We start from the raw sequence: 24,103 nt of genomic DNA, 5'->3' as shown, positions 1-24,103 counted from the left end.
TGGGTGTGTCAATCCCATGGAACTAATAAACATCATGTTATTTTTCTAGGTTTCTATGATGTTTTTGAAATTTGTCATTTGGGAGTTTCTTTTCTCTTTAACCAAATCTTCACTTGTTACTTAAATTCCTAGTTTTAATTTTGTATTTCTTTTCTTAAAGAAGCCCTCCTATCATGGATGATTATCCATATGTTCACAGGATATTTTGGTTATGTATTTGATAGCATTTATGCTGTACATACAGCTTTGAAACAGATTTTTAAATGTAATACTTCCTTACCATTTCTCCATATCTTTAAATGCCGTTTAACTGCATAATTTTTAATGGCTGCATAATATGCCTCATTGGAAAGTGGGAATAATTAAAGGTACTAACTCAGAGGGTTATATCATGAGCACTGACCAGAGTTAAGTCATATAAAGCTATCGGGTATGTAAAAAACTCAATTAACTTAGCTCTTCCACAGGTCAGACTTACATATAATCAATCCCCTTTTGATGGACACTGGGGTTGTTTCCATAATTTTGCTATGATGAATAACGCTGGGCAATATTAATTTTTGGTTATATCGTTTGTCGTTTCTCTGCAAATTTCGGGACAGCGGGATACACACATTTTAAAACTTGCTCATCATTGAGCAGTTAAGAAAATGGAGAGGGGAAGGGGCTTGCCCGAGGTCACTTAGCAAGCTAGTTGCTAAGTTGGGACTGGGAACTAGTCCCCGGCCCCTGACTAGTACCTCTTCCAGCAGAGGAAGTCCCAGCTGGAAGAGGGGGAAGGAGAAGAAAGGGAAAGAACCCCTCGCGGTGGCAGAATCGGCTCGGCGGGAAGAGGCTGGAGCCAGATGGGCGGAGCCCGGCCGGCTGCCGGGTCGCGGCGCTGGCTTCACGCGACCGATGCTAAGCGGTTGCCCGGCAACCGGGACGGCGCGGCGTTCGAACGGAAGCGAGGAACCAATCAGGAAGTCCGGGGCGAACCATTCCGGCGACGGGGGGGGGGCACGCTCACTTCCCCTTCCTCCGCTCGGGCGGGGCCGTCGGGCAGCCGGGGCCACCTGCTCCGTCGCGGGTGGAGGGCTTCCTGGAGGAAGCCGCTGGGTCCCACGCGGCGCTGGGGCCTCCGCCTCCCGCCGGGTCCGAGCTGTCAGCCTCTCCAGTGCCCGCGACGGAGGAGCCGGACACGCCTAGCGCGGGCTCCAGGTGAGCGCGCGGTGCCGCGGGTGCGAGCCCGGGTCCGAGGCCCTTCACCGAGCGCCTGCCGGGTGCGTGGTCCCCGCGCAGCCCCCGCGTCCTGAGTCACAGTGGGGACGCCGAGGCTGGGGCAGAGCCCTAGGCCCTGAGGAGCCACCGGGAGTCCACGTCCTTCCGCGTCACCTCACAGCCACGTGTGGAGAGACCCCATGACAAGTGGTGGCCACTTTCTGAGCTCCTGAGGGCAGGGGCGCGGCTCCTGGAACCCCGGCTGGATCCTCGACGCCCCGGCCCCTCCCCGTACCGTCCTTGGGATACCCCTTCTGACACCCGTTTTCCTTCCCCAGCGGCTGGACTCGGGGTTCGTTTGAGACCCTTGTCCCTAGAGGGTCCCAACTCAGGGTTCATTTGAGACCCTTGTCCCTAGAGGGCCTCTCTTTGGGGATAAGACGAGGCTGACGTTTCTGGGCTAGATTCTGGGTGGGTGGGCAGCAGATTCCAAGGCTCTGCAAGTCGCTGCTGGCCTCTTGGGAGCCTGCCCCGGGTTGGAAGGCGGGTTGGGGCAGTCTCTAAACCAAAGCCACTGGTCATAGAGACTTTGGAGTTGGGATTGAGGCTTGGACCTTCCCAGGGTGGAGCATCTAATTTAGGTTTGACTCTGCTCAGCCTCCTGGGTATGCCCCTCCCCGCGGGTTGCTATTGTGGGTCTCCTTTTGTAGGTGGAGGCTGTCACAGACTTAGCCACGCAGGGGTTGGCTCCTAGTGTCTGGCTTTCATCTTTGAGGCTTTGACCCATAGACTTATAGGATTTGAATGTCTTGCATCTCTTCCGAAGGGAATTCTTATCCGCTTCTCTGTACACTCCCCCTGGCTTTGGGAAGAGGAACTTGGACACTCAGGAAGAAAACAAGCCACATTCATTCATTCTTTCAACAAATGCCTGTTGACTTCATACGATCTGGCCTCTTGGCACGCTTTGCTTTTCTCAGTAATATCTGCTCCACCTTAGGCCCTATATACTTTGTCTATTAGCCACTGGAATGTGGTGCAGGGCAGGGGCAGGATGAGGCAAGTTAGAAACTCACTACCAGCACAAAATCTAGGGAGCCCCAAACCTTGGTAATCAAGGTAACTTGATTAACTGGCATCTGCTGACAATACGCTGTGATTTCTGCTGGTGGGAGGTCAAGTCAGGCAGCCTCCGTGGAGCGCAGCTCTTCCCCCATCTCTGTCACAGTTATAAGTGCATCCCCTGATTCAGCTGTCCCACTTCTAGACAATGCTATAGGTGCAGTGATGCTGCACCTGCAGTGTGGTTTGTAACAGATGCACAGGACAGATGGATGCTAAACTGCGTGGCACAGGGACTGATGGGAAATAATTGAAATCTGTTTATGTACTGATGTAGCATCAAGAACAACATATATACTGAGTCAAAGAGCAAGTGAAAACAACATGCACAGCGTGATACTGTATGTCTAGAAGAAGAGAAAGAATGTATGTCCCTACTCGCTTGCGTGTGCCTCAGGTTTCTCTGGAAGGGTACACAACTGTGTGTCCCAGTGGTGCCGTGAGGAGGAGGGCTGGGGACAGAGGTGGGAGGGAGTTGATTATTTGGCTTTTTAAAACTTTATTCCCTTTAAAGTTTTTGAGTTTTGAAACACGTGCATTGAAAAAAAAATCATTAAATATTTATATTTAGTGATTAAGTATAAATAAAATTATGAGATCACTGCCCTGTCTGTGATCTGTCACTGACTTGCTATGTGACTTTGGCAAGTTTCTTCACATCTCTGGGCTGAGATAAAACACCATGATGATGAGGTCAGGCCTAGGCAGAGGGCACTCTAGGACAGGAAGTGGGCTTGGCTCTGGCTCTGTCTCACCCCCGCCATCCCTCCTGTGTGCCAGGTCCCTCCCCAAGGTCTAGCCTGTGATTTCTCCCTCATTCAGACCCTGTTCAAGGCCCCTTTCCCCATTTTGCAACCTCAGGTGCAAACTGAGGCCCAGAATATTGAGTTGTGGAGGTGGGCACATGGGTGGCCCAGGCAGGAGCTCAGTGCCCGAGGCTTCCACACCCACACCCCTCCCACAGCTGGCTCATCTCTCCCTTCCTGAGGTTTGTGCAGGGTTGTTCTGGGCATGGCTGACTGCTGGGCAGGCCAGGACAGGAGCGTCAGGAAGACTCCAGAAATAGCCTGGGACCTGGCATGGCCCTGGAGGATGCCCAAGGGGTGTCTCTGACCTGGACAGCTGGGCTGAAATGGAGCTGGGCTGCCCCACTGGCTGGCCCCTGTCCCTTCCTGGAGCCTTCCTGATCCTCCTCTGGGGCAGGCAAGGGCCTCCCTGTCTCTACCAATCTGGGCCAGAAGGAGAGAAGCAGGTGGAGGGAAGGGGGAGGGGAGGGTATAGAGTGTCATAAAAATGACAAACATCAGAAGCCCCACCTCCCAGCCTTGAAAGAAGGGCGAAAATCACTAATACCTCCTGAGCACTTACTGTGTACTCGGGGCTCTACAAGTATGAATGCATTTCATTCCCTTGTCTCCTTGTGGAGCTGCTGCTGATATCATTTCTGTCTTGCAGAGGGACAGTGTGAGAGGGGTTTAAAACTTGCACAAGGTCACCTAGAAGTGGAATTCGAATCTAGGAAGCCTGTGGAGTTCCAGATTGCATGCTTGTGCTCTCCCCTTTGCTTGTATATAAAATTGACCACCTTAACTGCTTTTTAAGTGTGCAGTTCAGTGACATTAGGTACATTCACATTTTGTTGAAAGTATCAACACCTTCCACCACCAGAACTTTTCCCAAACTGAAACTCCATGCCCAATAAACACTGACTTCCCATTTCCTACATTAAAAAAAAAAAAAAAAAATATATATATATATATATATATATATATATATATATATTTATATTTTAGTAATAGATGGACATAATACCTTTTTTTTATTTTTATGTGGTGCTAAGGATTGAACCCAATGCCTTATGTGCGAGTGCTCTACCACTGAGCCCCAGCGCCAGCCCCAGCCCTGATTTCCTCCATTTTTAAGAATGAAAAATATTTTATATATATCTCACCACGTTTTGCTTATCCATTTCTTCATTCATTGATGGACACTTGGGTTTCTTCCACCTTTTTTTTTTTTTGAGGGGGTACTGGGGATTGAACTCAGGGGCACTCAACCACTAAGCCACATCCCCAGCCTTATTTTCCTAGTTTTAAAAAATTATTAATTAATTAATTAAAATTAGGTATGTATGCAGCAGAATGCATTTTGACTCATTGTACACAATTGCAGCACAACTTTTCATTTCTGTGGTTGTACACGATGTAGCGTCACACCATATGTGCAGTCATCCATGTACCTAGGGTAATGATGTCCATCTCATTCCACCGTCTTTCCTGCCTGAATATTCCCTCTTCACCCCTCCCTCACCTTTGCCCAACCAAAGTTTCTCCACACACCCTCCCCCCATTATGGATCAATATTCACTTATCAGGGAGAACATTCAGCCTTTGTTTTTTTGGGATTGGCTTACTTCACTTAGCATGGTATTCTCCAACTCCACCCATTCACCTGCAAATGCCATTTTTATTCCCTTTTAATGCAGAGTAATATTCCATTGTGGATATATATACTGCAGTTTCTTTATCCATTCATCTATTGAAGGGCATTGAGGTTGGTTCCACAGTTTAGCTATTGAGCTGCTATGAACATTGATGTGGCTGCATCACTATTGTGTGCTGATTTTAAGTCCTTCGGTATAGATTGAGGAGTGGGATAGCTGGGTCAAATGGTGGTTCCATTCCAAGTTTTCCAAGGAATCTCCACACTGTTTTCCAAAGTTGTTGCACCAATTTGCAGTCCCACCAGCAATGTATGGGTGTGCCTTTTCCCCACATCGCCAACACTTATTATTGTCTGTACTCTTGATGGCTGCCATTCTGAATTACTAGAGATGTTGAACATTTTCTCATATATTTGTTGATTGAATGTATATCTTTTTCTGAGAATTGTCTGTTCAGCTCCTTAGCCCATTTATTGATTGGGTGGGGTTTTTGTTTGTTTGTTTGTTTGTCTTAGTGTTAAGTTTTTTCGTTCTTTATATATCCTGGAGATTGGTGCTCTATCTGACATGCGTGTGGCAAAAATTTGGTCCCAAAATGTAGGCTGTCTCTTCACCTCGTTGATTGTTTCTTTTGTGGAGAAGAAGCTTTTCAGTTTGAGCCCATCCCCCAGCCCTATTTTGTATTTTATTTAGAGACAGGGTCTCACTGAGCTGCTTAGCACTTCACCGTTACTGAGGCTGGCTTTGAACTTGCGATCCTCCTGTCTCCGCCTCCTGGGCCACTGGGGCCTCTTCCACCTTTCAGTGATTTGATAATGATGCTGTGGGCGAGGGTGTACAGATGCTCCTTTAGTCTCTGTTTTGATTTTTTGGGGTATACACTCAGAAGCAGAATTGAGGGGTGATACTATGGCGATTTTCTGTTTAATTTTTTTTTTCTTTTTGGTACTGGGGATTGAACCCAGAGGTGCTTGACCAATGAGCCACATTCCCAGCTCTTTTTATATTTTATTTAGAGACAGGGTCTCCCTAAGTTACTTAGGGCCTTGCTGAGGTTGGCTTTGAATTCAGTCCTCCTGCCTTGGCCTCCCAAGCAGCTGGGATTACAGAGCGCAACACTGAGCATGGCTGATAATTTTTTTTTTTTTTTTTTTTTTTTGAGGAACTGCATACTGGTTTTCCCAGCACTGTACCATTTTAGATCCCCAACACCAGTGCACAAGGGTCTAATTTCTCCAGGTCCTCATCAACCCTTGCTATTGTCTCTTGGTATATTTCTGGATAATGACTGTCTTAATGGCTGTAAGGTGGTGTCTCCTGGCTTCGATTTGCATTTCCTAGTGATAGGTGCTTTGAGCATCTTGTCTTGAACTCCTGGCTGCTTATGTGTCTGTGGAGGGTGTCTGGTCAAAGCACTCCCGGTCTTACTGTTCCCGTGCTGCTCTTTGACTTGCCGTCTCTGCAGCGGTGCTCGCGGTTCTGGGCTGATGGAGGCCTCGCCCAGGAGCTGAGCCCTGGAGACCTGCGGGATCGGACAATGAGCACAGCTCACACTTTGGTGGCAGTTGCCACACACAGGCCTCGTGTTGGGTGGGAGTCACTGTTGGACCCTGGGTGACCGTGGGGAAACTGAGGCGTGGGACGGCGAGGAACTTACTGAGGTCTCAGCTAGTTGCTGACGAGCTGGGACTGGAGCCCGAGCAGGTTGGTTCTGGAGTCCCTGCAGCACCCGACAGAGGGGCCAGGGCTGGGCGGGTGGGGCGCTGCCCGCAGCAGAGGGTTTTGTTGGGTTGGTGTCCATGGAGGAAGAACGGGGCTTGACCAGCAGTGGCCAGGGTCCCCCTGCAGTGGAGGAGACCTGGGGCCAGGGGGGCAGGTCTGGGAAGGCCAGCCGCAAGGTGGGGGTGGGAGGAGGCTGGTGGCGAGGGGCCTGGTCGCTTTGTTCCCTCCCACAGGTAATTATTAATTATAAAGGGAAACTCGGATCGCTGCAGGGGAAACTTGGCAGGCATTTCCTCACCCAGTTAATCAGTCATCGCTGAGGACAAACTGCTGTCAGACGCTCCTGATAAGGTGCACCGAGGTCACAACAGCACTTCCGTGTCATTCCCGACCGCCTTTTGGTTTATTCCCGTCTTCATTTTTAACTGAGGTGCGACTGACAAGCAGAGAAGCTGTGTGCATTTAATGTGCTCATCTTGAAGGTGGCCCCGCTCCCAGTTCAGCCCCTTGGCTGAACGTCACTCTGTTTCCTCTTGTGTTTGGTCTCCAGAGGGAGAAAATATGGAAGGGTGTGGCGGAACCCAGTGGGAGCGACACATAAATGAACATCTAAAGTGACCGAGTGTGTGAATGCTTGGAAGAAAAGGGGTGAGTGCACTGGTGGAAGCTGCTTGGGGTGGGCATGGAGGCCTCTCTGAGAAGTTGGCATTTGAAGTGAGATATGGGGTGATGGAGTGAGAGATTGCAGGCAGGGAGCAAGTGGTGCAAAGGCCCTGAGGCAGGAAAGAACTCAGCACCTTCCAGGGCGGGCTCCGTGGCTGGAGTGGGAAAGAGGCTGGCGATAAGGTGGGAGCGGTAAGCAAGTTCTTGGTCCTGGGGGGCTGGAGAGCTCCACTCCTTAACCACAGAAAGGTTTCAGCCCAGCAATGACGAGGTTTGGCTTGTTGGGAAAACATTGCCATTATTTTCCCCATTTTACAACTAAGGAAATTGAGGCCTGGAACTATAGCTTGGGTGTGCTTCTGAAGGTGACCATCCTTCTGGGACCCACAGAGGCTGTGGATTCTTTAGGGGTTCCCTGGAGGATACATCTGATGAGTGGCCAAAGCCCAAGATTGCAAACTCTTCTTCCTCCCCCGGACCCCCCGACCCAAGCCTGGGCTCAAATCCTGGCTCTGCTCTTTGCCTGCTGTATGACCTTGAACAGGTGGCCTCCCTTCTCTGTGCCTCAGTTTTCTTATCTGAAAAACAGGCATAATGGTAGTACCTGCCTCAGAAGAGTGTGAGAATGAGTGTGAGTGGGTGTGAGAATGAGGTAAGTGAACACGAGCTGGAGTCTAGAACAGTGCCTGGAGCAGGGGCCGCAGGGAGGAGGCTGGCTCTTCCCTGTGTTGTGGGAATCCTCTGTTGCTCTGTGTCCTACTACCAGTGCCTCAGGAAGTTCCTCTCCCTGTCACCTACTGCTGCCTCAGTGGAGGACCAAGCAGGGAGCCTGTGTGCCATTGTTGGGGGCAATGGTCTTATACCCAGACACAGGAATGGAACCGACTCCTCGGGCCTTCCCCCTCTGAGGCCTGAGGACACCTCTTTCCCTGGGCCTCCGGATCCCAGTGGAAAACAGCCTGATCTAGCACCCACCTGGGTGGCACAGGGGGCTCAGGGTGGCTGAGGGGACACAGCCATGGCCCTCTCAGGGGTTCCTTTGTGGGCAGTGCCCCAGCCTCTTCTGTAAAATAGGGTCACAGAGTGCCTGCCTCCTGGAGGCCTGGAGGTTTGAGTAACTGCAGTGCCTGGCCTTGAACTCCAGTACCATCACTATTATGGCTCTAGCTGCTTGGAGCTCACACTGGCCTGCCCCTCAGTGTCCGAGTCTCCTCGTTCATAGACTAGAGGGGGCAGCAACCCCCCAGAGCTGCCGGGGAGGAGGAGTTGATCTGGGGGAAGTGCCCAGGTTGGTCGGCCTGGGGGACTGGAGGGAGGCTGGGTCCATCCCAGCCTCAGTTTTGCATTCCTGCGTCCACTGGGGATAACAGTGGAGCTGACCTCATCGCGTCCCGTCCCGGGAGGTAGAGTCAAGTGGGTTAATTAACCCGGGAGAGCCACTTTCGCAGCCCTGCACGGGAGAGGACGCAGGGTGGCGGAGACTGAGGGAGGGGCGCGGTTTCCCACCCCTCAGCTCCGTGCTTCCTGACAGCGTCAAAGGGGCTTGAATGTCGCCCCACGTGCTGTGGGCTGTCCCGAGGAGGAGCTCCCTGCCGTCCGGGCACCCAGCCAGCTGTCAGTGCATGGGGCTCGGCTCCAGCCCCTGCCTGGCTTACTTCCCCCTTTTGGGTAATACCCGGGCTGGCGGGTTCACCTGCCCGCAGCCGCCGGAAGTTGCGCAAAGGCGGGTAACCTGAGCCCCAGGTGGGCCGGCGAGGAGCTCCGGCAGGGCAGCAGCACCGCGCAGCCAGGTAGGTGCTGGCGGGGGTGGGAGAGGGTCCTCTGGCCCTGGTGGGGGCAACCCCGTGCTCTTCCCTCCCGCAGTGGCAGGGACCTCGAGGGCAGGTGCTCCCCTTTCAAACTTAACGGGGTCGCAGGAATCGTGTCGTCAGTCCCCTCATTTGAGATAAAGATCGACCCAGGTTCAGAGAGGGCAGCCGGTATTGGGTGTCACACAGCATGCCGCTTCGCTAGAGGACTTCACTGCTTTTTAGAGGATTTCCAAGAAGTGAGGGGGAGCAGCTGCCAAACCTGGAACCCCAGTTTCCCCACCCATTCCATGGCCTCCTGAGGATAACACAGGCTGGGGAAGGAGAAGGGGCTGGGGAGGGTGGGCCAGGTGGCCTGCCAGGCCCAGGGAGAAGGGTCTGTTGGGTTTTGTGGGCAGCATTTGAAAAATCCACGGGTGGGGCCTTGGGCGGTGGGAGGAGGCCATAGAGAGGACATAGTTCCACCTGGTGATTGGGGCCAAGGCTTCCCCTCACAGGGGTCACTGCATTTCATCTTTCCCCCTGTGACATGGGACTGTGCAGGTCTGCCCACCGATTAACCTCTGTTTTGTGCGCCTCTGTTCATGACGGGGGCTTAGACGCCCTTGTGGAGCAGGCTTCTGGGGGGTGGTGTCTGATGTTCAGAGTCATAATGCAGAACAGCGAGTGGAGGGCCACCCTTTCCCCAGGTGCTGCAGACATTCTTGACCTGTCATCTCTTCTGGCTTAGAGCCACCTGACTCCCCAGGGAGGTCTATTTTTAGCTGCATTTCACAGATAAGGAAACCTGGTGTGTTGAGAGGCCGGTGTCTTGCCTGAAGCCATCTCAGGGCAAGCACCAAGGTGGGTGGGTGAGCACTGGCCCTGGACCAGTGCTCCAAAGCTGGGCTTGGTGACTTGCTCAGCTGGAGGGGACCCTGGGGTCAGCAGGTTCGGTCAGAGGAAGTGGGTGTCAGAGCCGAGCTCCAGAGGGGCTTCTGACCTGGCTTTGCTCATCTGACCTCCTTCCTCCCCGCTTCCCGTTGGTGCTTGGGAGGGATCCGCCTCTGCCACCAACGGGTTTGACTGGTTTGGGTGGCAGCAGCCCGATGGGGAGTGGGGGCGGGCGGGGCAGAGTCTGGCCACCTCAACACAGCTGGGAGGGCGGCTCCTCCCTCAGACCTTCCTGGGGTTCTGTCCTGAGTGGGGCTGGCCTTCCCTTCCCACCTGCCCATCCCTTCTCCCTCCGGGGCAGCGCTGGCTGTGGGGCCAGCCGGGCCCAAGGTTGTACTCTCAACACTGCTGCTGAGGTCTCAAGCTGGAGACTGGGGTGAGGGGGAGCAGTATGTTTGCAGCCATGTTTTATGTGTCCAGAATGTGCAGTGTTTTAAAATTCAGTATTACTGGAGATGCAGAGTTAAGAAAGTAGACTTTGCATGCACTTGTGCCTGTGTGCCTGCCGAGGGCTTGGGGTGTCCCTCTGTGCTTCATCTCCGTCTACATTCACACCTGGCTTCCGTGTACCTTTTGATTCAATGAATACTCGCATGGGCTGTGAGCCGTACCTGAAGGTAGCCTCCCTGTGCAGGGACCACTGGCCACGCAGCTCTTGAGAACTGCTTCTGTGATTCAGGAGCTGAATTTAAGTTTTTATTTAATTTGAATTTTTGGTTAAGGTTGAATAGACCCATGGGGCTAGTGGCTACTTAATTGGACACGGGTCTAAATGGCCTGAACTGCAGATCCCTTTGGGGACTTAGACTAAATGCCTACCCTGTGTTTTGCAGATGAAAAATTTTGGGACTTGGTAGGTGGGTTTTCTTCTGCTCCGTCTCCAAGGGCCCTGGAAGGACAGGGGAAAGTGGTGAACCTTGGGCCCTGGGTCTTATTTGGAAACAGGACAGGGCTGGCTTAGCCCTGGGACATGAGGCCCTCATGTATGTACGAGTGGCCATGTGGATACCTGTGCACTCAGGTGTGGGTCCTCTAGCCTGAGAGTACCTGCCCTTCCAGCACCTGCTGGCGGATCAAGGGTCTGCTGGGTCCCCTGTGCAGGGCTGTGTGACCTTGGAGCAGCATTACTCAGGGTTGACAGGAACATATCAGCCGGAGTCCCACACTGGAGGCTGACCAGTTCTGAACTCCTCTGGGGTAGGGGTGGGGATTTTCTGCTCCTCCCCTACAGCTCAGCTCCCACGCCTGGGGCATGGCATGTCTAGGCAGGTGAATGGCACAGAGTAGCTTCCTGCCCGGGAGGGTGAGGGGTGGAAGTGGTACCAGGCTCCTGTGGGCAGTCCAGGTGCAGAGGGACTAGAGCCCTTTCTCTTGGTCACTTAATCTCAACACCCTTGTCACCAGCACCTCCCTGCTTGGAGGCAAGGCAGAGCCTGGGTTAGCTTAAGCAAGTTGGTTGCCTCCCTGAACTTCAGTTTCCCCATCCACAAAATGGGGCGGTTGACAGGACGCTGAGGTTCCGCCTGCTGGTGCCCGTCACAGAGCCTAAGCCTGCTTTGCTCCCTTGAAGGTGGGCCTGGCCCTGTCTGTCTTCTCTTAACACCTTTTCTCTGTCTGCCAGGGCTGGTGCGGCCCTCCCGGAGGGAGGTGATATGGGTGGGGCAATGGGCCTTCAGCTGTTGCTCGCTGCCTGATGATTGGCTCCCGGCGGGGAGGGGCGTGGCCTTCAGCTTATAATAAGACGTGCGTCTCATCCTCGCGCAGCCGGGGTGAGCCTTTGTCTGAGCGAGCTCTGCCCCTTCTCTTTCCTCCCCCCAGCCATTGCCGGCGTCCAGCTGCCAACACTGTGCCGGGATCCCTGTCTCCCCCTTTCTCTGGTCCGCCCCGACGCGTGCCCTCGGGGGATGTAGCGGCCATGCCCGTGGACACGCTGAGCCCCGCGGCCGCCGCCGCCCCCTCCTTACCTTTTCGCCTGCGGACCAAGGTTCCCGGCTACCTCCTGCGGAGGCCAGCGGACGGCGGAGCGCGGAAACCCAGTGCCGTGGAGCGCCTGGAGGCCGACAAGGCCAAATACGTCAAGAGCCTGCACGTAGCGAACACCCGCCAGGAACCGGTGCAGCCTTTGCTGTCCAAACAGCCGCTCTTCAGCCCCGGGACTCGCCGCACGGTGCTCACGCCTAGCCGCCGCGCCCTGCCCGGCCCTGGTCGCCGGCCCCAGCTGGACCTGGACATCCTTAGCAGTCTCATCAATTTGTGTGACAGTCCTGTGTTACCTGCCGAGGTCAGCCGTACCCCCGGACGGGCAGAGGGAGCCTTCCAGCACCCCCCAGCCACACCTCCGCGCCCACCACCCAGCACAGCCGCGGTCCGCCGAGTGGACGTTCGCCCGCTGCCTGCCTCACCCGCCCGGCCTTGCCCATCACCTGGCACCACCGCCGCCTCCAGCCCAGGCCGGCCACCGGGTTTGCAACGCTCCAAGTCGGACTTGAGTGAGCGCTTCTCCAGGGCAGCTGCCGACCTTGAGCGCTTTTTTAACTTCTGTGGTCTGGATCCAGAGGAGGCACGGGGGTTGGGGGTGGCCCACCTGGCACGGGCCAGCTCGGACATCGTGTCCCTGGCGGGGCCCAGTGCTGGGCCAGGCAGCTCTGAGGGGGGCTGTTCCCACCGCAGCTCTGCCACTGTGGAGGAGCGGACCCAGGAGCGGGTCCCCTATGGCGTGTCCGTGGTAGAACGCAATGCCCGCGTGATCAAGTGGCTCTATGGGTTGCGGCAGGCACGGGAGACCCCAGCAGCCGAGGGCTAGCCCTCTAGGACTCGAAATTCACCACAGGACAGAACTTGGAGAGGCTCTTGGCCCTTGACCTCTCCTGCATCCGCTGCCTGGGTCTCTGGACAGACCAGAGGCAGCTCCCTTGTTTGAACTTGGTGTAGAGGCTGAAGCTTCCACCTAGACCAATATCCTCTGGCAAGGACTGATCCTGGAGAGGGTTGCTCTTGGCCTTGGACCCTCCTCCCTTCATACAAGGGTTCTGACATGGGCAAAACCCTTGCTTGGTTCCTGTGTGGGGCTGGCATCTGGCCATTTAGCCCTCCCCATTGGGAGTGGGGGACGGAGGGATGTGCCAAGCCTGTCTACCCAGTGACTCTGTTTCCTCCTTCCTTCCTTGTCTTCTGTCCCTTGTTGACTTCCTTTTCCTTACCCAGTGGGCCCTGGCTTCCTGGGAACTCACCCTGGGGTGGGGGGTGGCCGGGAGGAAGGGGCCTATTTGCTGCTCTTCCTGCTCTTTGGCAGCTGGCCGAGGTGGGTAGACTGCAGGGGCCGTTTGGGGTCTGCACTGCTCTGACTTCCCTCCCTTTGGTTAATAAATGCTTGTTTCTCGAGGCTGGGCCTTCAGACTCTTCTGTGTTCACAGGGGGAAGGCGGAGGAAGCTTCGGAGTAGAGGAGGTCAGTGGCTGGCTTGAGCTTGCCCCAGGGAGGGTCCTCAGAATGCCTTATTCATAGAGGAGGAGACAGATCCAGCCAATGAGAGGGGACAAAGCTGGGACAGGACCATGGCCTTCCCCTGCACCAGGAAGTGGGCCTGTGGTAGAAGGTCTGGCAGTCATGCCGGCACCCTCCCAGCCTTGAATGTCCCCCCATCCCCACCCTGCCTAGTTCCCAAGGGGGCAGGACTCTCAGAGAGGGCAAGCACTAGATTCAGGGTCACATGGGCCACAGAGTGTGATGGGAAGTTGGAGTAGTTGGAGGAAGAGGTACTTGAGGTGGACAGCATGGCATGGGTGGCCTTACCTCTAACTCTGGGTGATCCTGGATATACCAGTCTTCCTCCTGGGCCTCAGAGGGGGAGCCAGGGGGCACAGACCCTAGTTGGGACTGTGTTGTATTCTGGGCCCTTCATGCTGTATCCTAATACTTGGGGGCTGGGCGAGAGGAGCTGCCCTGGGCGGGAGGTCCCAGCCCCTCCTAGTCTCCTTTCAGGTTAGCTACCTGCCAGGAAACCACTCTTGCCTGGTGCACTGGCTAGGGCCAGGCACACGGAGAGCGACATCCTGGGGGGGCCAGCCTGCCCCAGGGTGGGAGTCGGGGGGCTGGGCAGTGTTTCCTCCTGCACAAGCTGCCTGGGCTGTTGCACTCAGGAACAGGAAGCGCTAATGGGGGCTCTGGTGACAGGTTTGATGTAGGTTTTATTTTAAGCATAAAGAGGAGATTTCCGCTGGGCTGTTGACAGATATCCAGATCAGCCCAGCTGTCTGTCCGCCTCTGGCCACAACCCGGCCCCTGTTACCTGGGTCGTGCCGCGTGGTTTGGGAAAGAAGGGGTGATCGGGTAATAGAAGATGATGGTGTTTGAGCTCACGAGAGTGGGGACTGAGGCATGAGGAGGACTGTGACCTGCCACAGGTGCCCCACAAGGTGGACAGTGCAGGAACTGGGCCCCTGGATCCCCATGCAGAAAGAGAGATGGGACCAGTGAGACCCAGGCCACAAAGGTGGCTCCCCTTGAGGAGTAAGAGACCAGCCCATCAGGAGCCCTGCTGACCTGCTGGTCATCGCCCTTGCTACCCCAGAAGGCGGTGGGCTTGCTGCCTGTCACATATGAAGGACTGAGGCGCAGACAGGTGGGGGCCCCTGGCTCCTGAGGGTGTCAGGTGCTGGGCTCATCCTCTCACTGAATTCTCAGGGTGACCTTTGGAGAGCGCGTGTATCACCTCAGAGCAGGAGGTTGAACTCAGGGAACGGTGATGACTTGTGGGCTGTCACAGAGCGGGCCTTCAGGACATCCTGGGCATGCCATGGTCACAGTGGCATCCTGGGTCCCTGATTCTCCAGTACACTCCTCCCCTCCCTTCCCCATCCGGCAGTGTGTCCTTCTTGTTATTACTGAGCCCCTCCCAGGTGCCCAGAGGGAACGGCACAGCCACCAGCGGGAACAGGTGTGGCAGGCGCATCCTGTACCATAAAGTGGGTGTGTTCAGGGTCTTCTCCCCGGGACCAGGACTGCTCGTAGGAACTGGGCCCAGGGATGAGCGAGAGGGGATCAATCTGTTGGCCAGAGAGCGGTGGGGGGGCGCATTGGGGAAGGGGCAGAGGCGTCAGTCAGCCTTGATTTCTGTAACAGGTGCTGCCTGGCCCTGGGAGGGCCCCCCTCCCCAGGCTTCTGGGGCCTGCAGAGGGAGCAGGTTGGGGGCTCCCCCTCCCGCCCTCTGCCAGCTTTGGGATCTGTGGAAACAGCCCCTCTATTGTTCTGGCTCCAGTTGGAGGGTGGGCCGCTGCTTTCACGCCTGTGAGGGCCAGCAGCTGCTGCCTGGTCTTTGGGGGCTGCCCAGCCTCCAAGGCAGCACTCCCCTGGGCCCCCCGGCCCCAGCTGCCTAGCCCCTAATTAGGCAGAGAGGAGATTTGCTCCCTGATCTATTTCCCACCAGCTAATTATATATATCCCTGTGGGACTGAGAGACAGAAACCTGGCTGCTCTCTTGTGTCCTAGAGGTGATGCGCCTGGGGAAGCCCCTGCCCCACTGGACCTCAGTGAGTCTTTTGGCCGAGGGTGGCCTTGCTGCAGGAGCTATTGTTGATGACATGGTCTGCTTGTGCCACTGAGGCATTCAGGAGGACAGGGAGATCACCCTGCCTGACAGCCTGGCCCAGGGCAGCAGACGGGGTGAGGTCCTTGAACGCCAGGGTTTCAGGGCAGGATAGGGACCAGGAGAGAGTGTGGTGACCCACAGGCACACATGTGGGAAGGCTAGAGGTGTGTGGGTCCATCTGGGCCTGAGACAGGATGCCCTGTCCAGGATTTTTAAAATGCAATATTATTTTTCAAATAATACCCTCATATGCTTCCCCCACCATTTTCTGCCTTCCTTCCTTCCTTCCTTCTTTATTTTTTTTTGGTACCAGGGATTCAACTCAGGGGCACTTGACCACTGAGCCACATCCCCAGCCCTAGTCTGTATTTTATTTAGAGACAGGGTCTCACTGAGTTGCTTAGTGCCTCACTGTTGCTGAGGCTGGCTTTGAATTTGTGATCCTCCTGCCTCAGCCTCCCAAGCTGCTGGGATGAAAGGCATGGGCTACCACCACGCCCAGCTCCCCCAGCATTTTATTAAGAAAAAATTCAAACATAAAGTTGAAAGAATTATACACTGAACACTCATATACCCACCTGCTGGTGCACAATTGTTAACATTTTGCTGTCCCTCTCGATCAAGAATCCACCCATCTAGCCATCCTTCTGCCCTTCCATTAATACCACTTTTGCTTTTTTTTAAAAGCTTTTCAAAGTTGCAAGCAGTGGGTTTCACTCCAGGCACTTGAGCATGGGTATCGTTAGCTAGAGTTCAATATTGGCTCCTGTTCCTTTTTTTAATTTTTTCTTCCTGGAGTTAAAATTTACATACAGCGAAATGCACAGCTCTTCAATGTATCGCTTGCTGAGTTCAGACAAGTGCATGCTGTACCCCAAACCCCAGTCGGGATATGAAACATCATCATCACCATGGGAAGTTCCTTAGTGTCCTTCTCTTGCCAATTCCTGCCTCTGCCTCACGGACATCTCTATATATCTATATAAATTCAACAGCATGAGCCTGGCACTGTGGTGCACACTGATAATCCCAGTGACTTGGGAGGCCGAGGCAGGAGGATCCCAAGTTCAAGGCCAGCCTCAGAAGTTTAGCAAGGCCCTGAGCAACTTAGACCCTGTCTCAAAATAAAAAAACAAAAAGTGCTGGGGATGTGGCTCAGTGATTAAGTGCCCCTGGGTTCAATCCCCGGCCCACAAAAAATAAATAAAAACAAACAAACAAACAAACAATAAATAGCACTAATAAAAACATTCTCTGGCTCCATCCTTTTCTCCCAGCCCTACTTCCCCAAGGCAACCACCTTCAGCTCTTGAAGCCATTCCTCCTGGTACTTTCCTCCATACAGATTTTTTAAAAAATATATATTTTTTTAGTTTTAGGTGGACACAATGTCTTTATGTTACTTTTATGTGGTGCTGAGGGTCAAACCCAGTGCCTCATGCATGCCAGGTGAGCGCTTACCACTGAGCCCCAGCCCCAGCCCTTTCCTCCCTATTTTTAAGTCACCTGCTTGTCTTGCTGTTGGTTCATTTCAGGAGACCAAGGCTGAGCCATGTTCCAATCTGATGTCTTCAGTGTGGCTTCTGCCATTTGACTGTGTGGCTCTGAATCTGCCCTTACTGCCATAGGACCTTGGGCCTCCTTGGGCCTCAGTTTTCTCATTGGTAAAATGAGAATAATAAGAGCATCTAGGTTTCTGGGCTGTCAGGAGGATCACCGTGCAGAGTGCTGAGCGCAATGGATGTGCCTGTAAAGGGTCAAAAGTGCTTTTTGTATTACTATCAAGGGAGGTTGAGCGTCCCTCACCCTCTCCCTTCCATTCTACGTTGATCACACTTTTTTGTTACGTGAACATTTAGTGTAATCTATATCATGACTTTATAAATACTGCTTCTCCTGCTAAGCCATGCCACACATTTTGGTGGCATTTCCTGGGTCACTACCTGCTTTGTCCGTTTGCTTGGGTTGTCTGACACTCTCCCCCACAGTTACCTCCTACACAGCAGCTGAGTTACTGAAGCTGATCTCCTTCCTGAAACTCTTCAAGTGCTTCCCCTTTTCCCTTTAGGGTTGGAGCCAAGTCCATCAATAGAACTTGTTGCAAGCTCTGTAAGGTCAGCATCTGTGAGCCCCCACTGTGTGCCTCACTGGGTTCTGGGCAGACACCCACGTGCATCTCCAAGAGAGATAAGAGCTGAAGCTGTGGTCCCTGCTCCCCTCATCCACCCCCGGTCTGTCCACTTACCTCAGGCCCTTAGGGAGCCCACATCCATTCACATAGAAAATGGGGACCATTTAGTCATGCTACAACCACCCTGTGCCCACGTGGCTCGGAGCTGTGTTCTGGTGTGTATGTCTGGGTCTCCCGTCCCTCCAGGGGCTCACAGAGGCTTGGGGGAGAGTGACGAGGCTGTGGGTGGCTGGGGAGCAGGGGAGGAAGGGAGCGGCTTCTCAGAGGAGGGACCATTGGAGGGGCCTGATGGGTCATGTGTCGGGGTGAGCTGAGAACTTCAGGTTCCATGCTTGAGGGAGGAATTGCTGAGCCGGCCAGGCCAATCTGGGGAGCCTGAGATGGGCAAGATAGCAGGGGTTGACCACGAGAAGAAGTGATGGAGCAGGAAAGGATTCCATATGCAGGCATGTGCAAAGGCCCTGTGCTGAGAATAGGAGATTCGAGGAACAGCAAAGGTGGAGCACGAGGGCCAGGTCATGTTCCAGCTCTGGGAGCCCTGGGAACAATATGAGAGTCTAACTTAACAGGATGCCCCGACTAAACCCAGCAGCCTAACTGCTGGACAAGGCCCTCATGATCTCAAGCGCTGTTACTCCTCCAATTTCCCTGTATCCCTCTGCTGCAGTACCTCTCCCCTTGCTGCTCCAGGATCATACCAGATACATTCCTACCACAGGGCCTTTGCACTTGCTGTTTCCTTTGCCAGTATTGATTCTTCCCCGATATCCACACAACTCACTCTCTCCTTCATTCTGGTCTCTGTTCCCCTGTCTCTTCTTCAGAGAGGCCATCCCTGGCCACTCACTGTCACCCCCACAGCTGAGCCCTCAGCAGGACAGTCTATCCACTTCCCTACATTGGTTTATTTTTCTTTGTAGCTTACATCATCTCCTGGCTTAAACAGAGGCCACGTTATGTGACTCTGTATGTGTCACTGAAAGCAGCTCCAGCAGGCAGGACTTTGCTTGGCTCTAGGCTGTGTCCCCAGCCCTTGGCATCACAAGTAGGTGTTCTGCCAACATTTGCTGAGTGGCAGGAACCAGTGAGTGGCTTGCTGGAAAGCTCTGCTCCTGAGGTTGGGGTCTGGGCTCGAGTCCCACTGGGTGACCCAGACACCCTGTTCCCTTTCTGTTCCCCAGCTTCCCCAGTTGAGCTGTGAGGCACTGAGGTCCCCAGGAAGGTTCTTGGGTGGGAAAGGCAGACCCCAGGCTGTGGAGGGGACAGAGCCTGAGGGGAGGAAGGGCCGGGCTTGCCTCTGGCTCCTGGGGTTTGGAGACAGCCCAGCTCTGCTCCCACCCCCTGTGGCATCTGCCTGCAGTCAGGGTCATCTGGAGCCTGCCAGCTTGGCGCTGGCTAGAGCAGGGCCACCTGACAGCTGGCAGGGACAGCTCTAGGGACAAGCAGGCCTGCTGGACGCTGGACCCTGCGTGATGGCTGGGGTGATCCCTTAATCCCCACACCCAGCAGCTTCTCCTCTGGCTGGCAAAGCTTTGTCTGGGCCTGAGTGGAATTTGCCCCCACAGGGCACCCCTTTAGTGGTGGGGACGCCGAGGCTCAGAAGGACAGCTGCCTCACGGAGGGGACATTGCTAGGATGGGGTGCAGTTACCTCGGAGCCCAGATTGGACCTGGCCCTGCCTGTATCCTCCCTCCTGCTAGGGCCTGGCTCTCTGCTGAGCTCTGCTGGTACGGAGGCCAGGAGGGGGGTCGCTGGGTTCAGATCCATTCGCTCCCCCCACCCCCAGCAGCTCCCCGAAGGACAAATCTCCCTTCCCAGAATCTCAGGACACATTGCACGGGTGTTTTGAACACTTCAACCGCTCCCCATATTCCAACACTTAGAACTTTGAAGAATAACATTTTGAATCAGCTGATGGGCAGCTCTCAAGCTACACTCCACCCCACCCCCCCACCCCCGGCCGTGGGTGCTGTTGTGAAATGGGTGCCCTTCGCCTCCCTTCCAGCTGCTGTCAGAAAGGGGAAGCTACTGGTTCAAGGTCACAGCCAAGCAGGGCAGAACTCTCGCCCCTCCCTGCTCCGAGACCCTGTGGCATTTGTTGTGACCCAGGCAGGTGTGCTTCTCTTTGTCTGGGTCTCACATTCCTCTTGACAAGCTGGGGGTGGGACAGTGGTAAATGGAGAGGCCCTAAGACAGCCCACTGTCCCCACCCAGGAGCATGGGCTTATCCAGACCAGAGCTGCTAAGTTGTCCCGAGAAGCAAGGCTGTCAAACATGGCTACTAGGTGCTGTTCTCTCATTGTTGAACACACAATGCTGTTTATTATGCCCTTGTTTGTAATAGCAGACGATTGGAAATATTCATCCATGGGAAATAGTTAGATATATTGGGGCCCAGACACGCAACGGAATCCTATTCAGCCGTCAAAAATGCACCCTGCTCACTCAACATGCGAGATCACAGGGTACCCAGGTCAGCAAGCAAAGCAAAGTGTGAAGCAACCCGCAGTGTCTACTGTTTGGAAACAGGGCCACGGGTCTATAAGTCCCAGGACTGGCATGAAATCCCCCTGGAGAGTCAGTCACACAGCACACAGGGAACCCTGCACATCAGCCGTCCCTGAGAGGGGGCCTGGGACCCTCCTGGCTGCGATCAGGGCACTATTTACTTTTTAGCTTTTGTACCTTTTTAATTTTGAATCACGCACATGACTATGTAGAAAACATAAATTTAAAACAGAGTGAGAGAAAGTAGCTAAGTTAGGCAGATCAGCACCAGACCTGAGACCCGCGGCCCGCCCCACCTCTGGCCACCGCGGGGCTCCGCCCACCTGGGCCTTGCGGCCCCGCCCCCGCAGGGGTGCTTGGGTTTCCGCGCCCGCCCGCCCCGTGGGGAAGCCGGGCTGTGCGTCCGGCTCTGGGCCGGGCCGGGGGAGGCGTCCAGATGCCTGAGCGGTCAGCAGGCGGCGGGGCCCCGGGCCAGCGCCCCGGGCCCTCGTGCGTGCGTCCTGCTTGTCTTGCAGCCCCACGAGGGCGAAGGGGCCCGCGAACGCCGCCCGGTCCAGCCCCTCGGAGCTGGAGGGCCTTCAGTCCTCCTCAGTCCTCCTCAGTCCTCCTCAGGACCTGAAGGCGCAGAGGACAAGAGAGGTCAAACCTCCCGCCCTGCAGAGCTGGCATTCCAGGACACCCGAGGGACCCGCCTAGCCACGGGAGGGGGGAGGGAGGTGGCAGGGGCCGGGCTTTGCCCTTGGACGGGGACCAGCCCTGCGCAGCCTTCTCCACTCACTGAGTCCCGTGAGGCTGTTTTTCTGGTTTTGTTTTGGTGCCAGGGATTGAACCAGGGCACTTACCACTGAGCCCGTCCCCAGCCCTATTTTAGGTTTTATTTAGGGACAGGGTCTCCCTGAGTTGCTTAGGGCCTCACTGAGTTGCTGAGGCTGGTTCTCGGCTCCTGATCCTCCTGCCTCAGCCTCCTTCATGAAGTCCCTTCACACCCCTGGCCCGGACATCCCTTCTGGGAGAGGGCCGTTTCCCTGTGCTGTGGGGGTCCGTCTTTTCTGGAGTCCCGTAAATGCCCCCGCCCCCTTCTGCAGCTCGGTCCTTGCCAGGGCTGAGTGGCCCGCGGTGTGGACGCCATGTCCCCTTGGTTCACGCAGCCTGTGGGGAAACTCCTGGGTTGTTACTGAGAAGGCGCCTGTGAATGTCCCTCCCGGATGTGCGACGGGGCTTGGCTTCTCTTGAGTCAACGCTGAGGAGTGGAAGGGCTGCGCCTGCCAAGTTCAACTTCACCGGACCCAGGACCGTGCTTTTGAAATGGGAGGTGGGGACGGCTTCCCCAGTGCGGTGACATTTCAGTAGGGGCTGGAAGGAGGCGGGGATGTCTACAGGGAGAATGTTCTAGGCAGGGGGAAGTGAGCTGGGCCCTCGAGGAACAGCATGGAGGCGTGACAGCGGTGGGGGGACCTCGGCTTGTACTCTGAGAACCCTTGGGAGGGTTCTGAGCAGGGGTCGGGGGGCAGGATCAGGCTTGTCATTAGTCCTCGGTTTCAAGTGGAGAAGGGCTGCAGGTCCCAAGGAGGCCAGTCCTGGCGGGAGAGGAGGAGCCGGGCTGCGGGCAGAGGAAAGGGGTCAGGCTCTAGGTCTCCCCACGGAGGGGGCCCGTGTGGCTCTCACAGTGGTCATCTGGGGATCCCAATTCCGGCCCTGCCACTTAGCTCTGTGTTGAGTGGAGAGTGAGAAACAGGGAGAAGATGGCGAGGAACCGTGGGGGCCTCCGGAGCTGGGAGTGACTCCCACCAACCAGCCCACAGCCAGCAAGTAGACGCTCCTCAGAGGGGACAGCCCGATGGAACTGGACTCTGCCCATGACCTGAGTGAGCTGGCCGAGGTCCCTGAGCCTCCAAAAGGACCGCAGCCCCCCACACCTTGCTTTCAGCCTGGCAAGGCCCTGGGGAGGCTGGGCGGCAACCTCTGGCCTGCACAGGCAGTGACAGAATATGTGGGCGTTAAGTCACTGAGTTGGTGACGATGTGTTATGCAGCAATAGGTGACATTCCAGGCCTCCTCAGAGGCCACGATGCCAGAGTCAAGGGGCTTTACCCACACTTGAGTCCCACCCACTCCTGAACATACGGGGAAACCGAGGCCCGAGGACAGACAGGCTTGGTGGCCTGGTTGCTGCAGGAGGCCTCCCCAGAGAAGCCCTGGAGGTGCGGCCAGCCCTGTGTCTCTTAGCAGGCTGTCAGCTCTGTCCCTCTGCCAACCCATCCTCTGTCAGGGCACTGGCCACCACTGGGCACGCTCCGCCCAGAGCCAGGGAGACAGAGCGCTGCTCCCACAGGGAGCCCAGCCAGGGACCCCGAGGAGGGAGGCATCACAGGATTGGGCCAGCAGCCCCTGGCTGGTCCCAGCTCTGCCCCTCCCCAGCTGGGGGACCCTGGCCAAGGTCCCCTTTGCTGAGCTGCTGTGGCCACAACTGAGGACCAGGATGGCGCTGCTTCTCTCCAGTTGGTCCAAGAGCTGATGTGGTGAGACCCCTGCTGGGAGCTCCCTGAGGCTGTCCCCAAGTCCCCAACACTTCCTATTCACCCACTCTGTTCCCCCGGCTGCTAAATGATCTGGCTCCCAGACATGCTTCTGGGGCCCGTGTGGCTCTCACAGTTGGTCATCTCAGGATCCCAATTCCGGCCCTACTACTTAGGTCCTGCTACTTAGCTCGCTGGGTGTCCTTAGAAAAGTCACGTAAGCTCTCTGAGCCGCAGTCTCCTGGGAAACAGGGCTGTTAATAATACCGACCCTTCTGTGAGAGCCACAGGTCAGATCCCTAGCAGGGTGCTCCGAAAAATGTCACTAAAGCCAGGCCTGGTGGGGCGCATCTGCGATCCCAGCTGAGGTGGGAGGATCGCAAGTTCAAGGCCAGCCTCAGCAACTAAGTGAGGCCCTAAGGACCCAGGAGACCCTGTCTCAAGATGAAACGTGAAAAAAAAAAAACAAAAAAAGGTCTGGGGTGTGGCTCAGTGGTTAAGCACCCCTGGGTTGAACCCTGGGATTGATCCCTGAAACCGGAAAAAAAAAATTCAGCTAATGGTATCCTTCTCCTCCTCATTATCATCTCCCGCCACCGAGCTTGCTGGAAGGGACAGTAGGGCAGGACTTGCCAGAGACGGGAAGTGCGCTTTCCTAGGAAACACTGGGGAAACCTGACCTGCTCATTGTCCCCCACCTCCTGGGCCTCGAGAGTCACAGTGCCCAAAGCCGTGAGCCCACAGGCCAGTTTGGGGAAGTGACAATGTGCACCTATTTCTGTTTCCAGATGTGGGAAGTCCCTTCTGTTTCCCTCCAGGACGGGGCACGCCCTAGTGCACAGGTGTGGGCGTGGGAACATGCATCAGGGCTGCGGTGGCCGTGGACATCAGCATGATGTCCTCATGGGTTATGTGGGCTCCTGCACTCTCCTGACCGCAGCTGATGGGCAGATGTCAGCAGACCAGGAAGGAATTGGGGGCAGAGGGTGGGTGGAGACCATCACCCCTGGCCCCTGCCCCAGGGAGGAGGCCGGGGCTGTGCCTCAGGCCCCCAGGGGACTGTCCCTGCCTTTCCTGAGAGGCACCTGCCTCCCATGAAGCCAGCCTGGGCTGGTCCCTTTCTATAACTGCCTCCTCTTGGCTGCTGTGCTCATCAGGGGGACAGTACTGGGGGTGAGTGGTGGCCCTCTGTCCCCTGCTGCCACTATTGGGGGCCTCTGGGCAGAAGGAGCCCTGGACTTGGCATCTGGTTCTTGATAATCAGTGCTGCTGGGTGACGGGGGCAGGCTGTGGCCTCTCCGTGTGGGATGCAATGGGGGGAGGGGAAGGGGGCACCTCAGTGAGCAGATGGGGAAACCGAGGACCAGAGAGGAGGGCTTTACGTAGAGCCACCCAGCAGATGTAGGACAGA

At 55.5% G+C, this 24,103-nt stretch overlaps 1 protein-coding gene across 1 annotated transcript; it reads left to right on the top strand.

Moving 5' to 3' along the window:
• The first annotated feature begins 1,037 nt into the window (after positions 1-1,037).
• Fam110a (family with sequence similarity 110 member A) lies at positions 1,038-13,264 on the top strand. Its single transcript, XM_076849009.2, has 2 exons — positions 1,038-1,200; positions 11,710-13,264. The coding sequence occupies exon 2, from the start codon at positions 11,807-11,809 to the stop codon at positions 12,692-12,694; it is 888 nt and encodes a 295-aa protein (XP_076705124.1). The 5' UTR covers positions 1,038-1,200; positions 11,710-11,806; the 3' UTR covers positions 12,695-13,264.
• The last annotated feature ends 10,839 nt before the right edge of the window (positions 13,265-24,103 follow it).

Source organism: Callospermophilus lateralis, chromosome 3 (assembly GCF_048772815.1).
Source record: "Callospermophilus lateralis isolate mCalLat2 chromosome 3, mCalLat2.hap1, whole genome shotgun sequence".
Taxonomy (NCBI): domain Eukaryota; kingdom Metazoa; phylum Chordata; class Mammalia; order Rodentia; family Sciuridae; genus Callospermophilus; species Callospermophilus lateralis.
The sequence above is the reverse complement of the archived record's forward strand: the minus strand, read 5'-3'. Positions and strand labels throughout refer to the sequence as shown.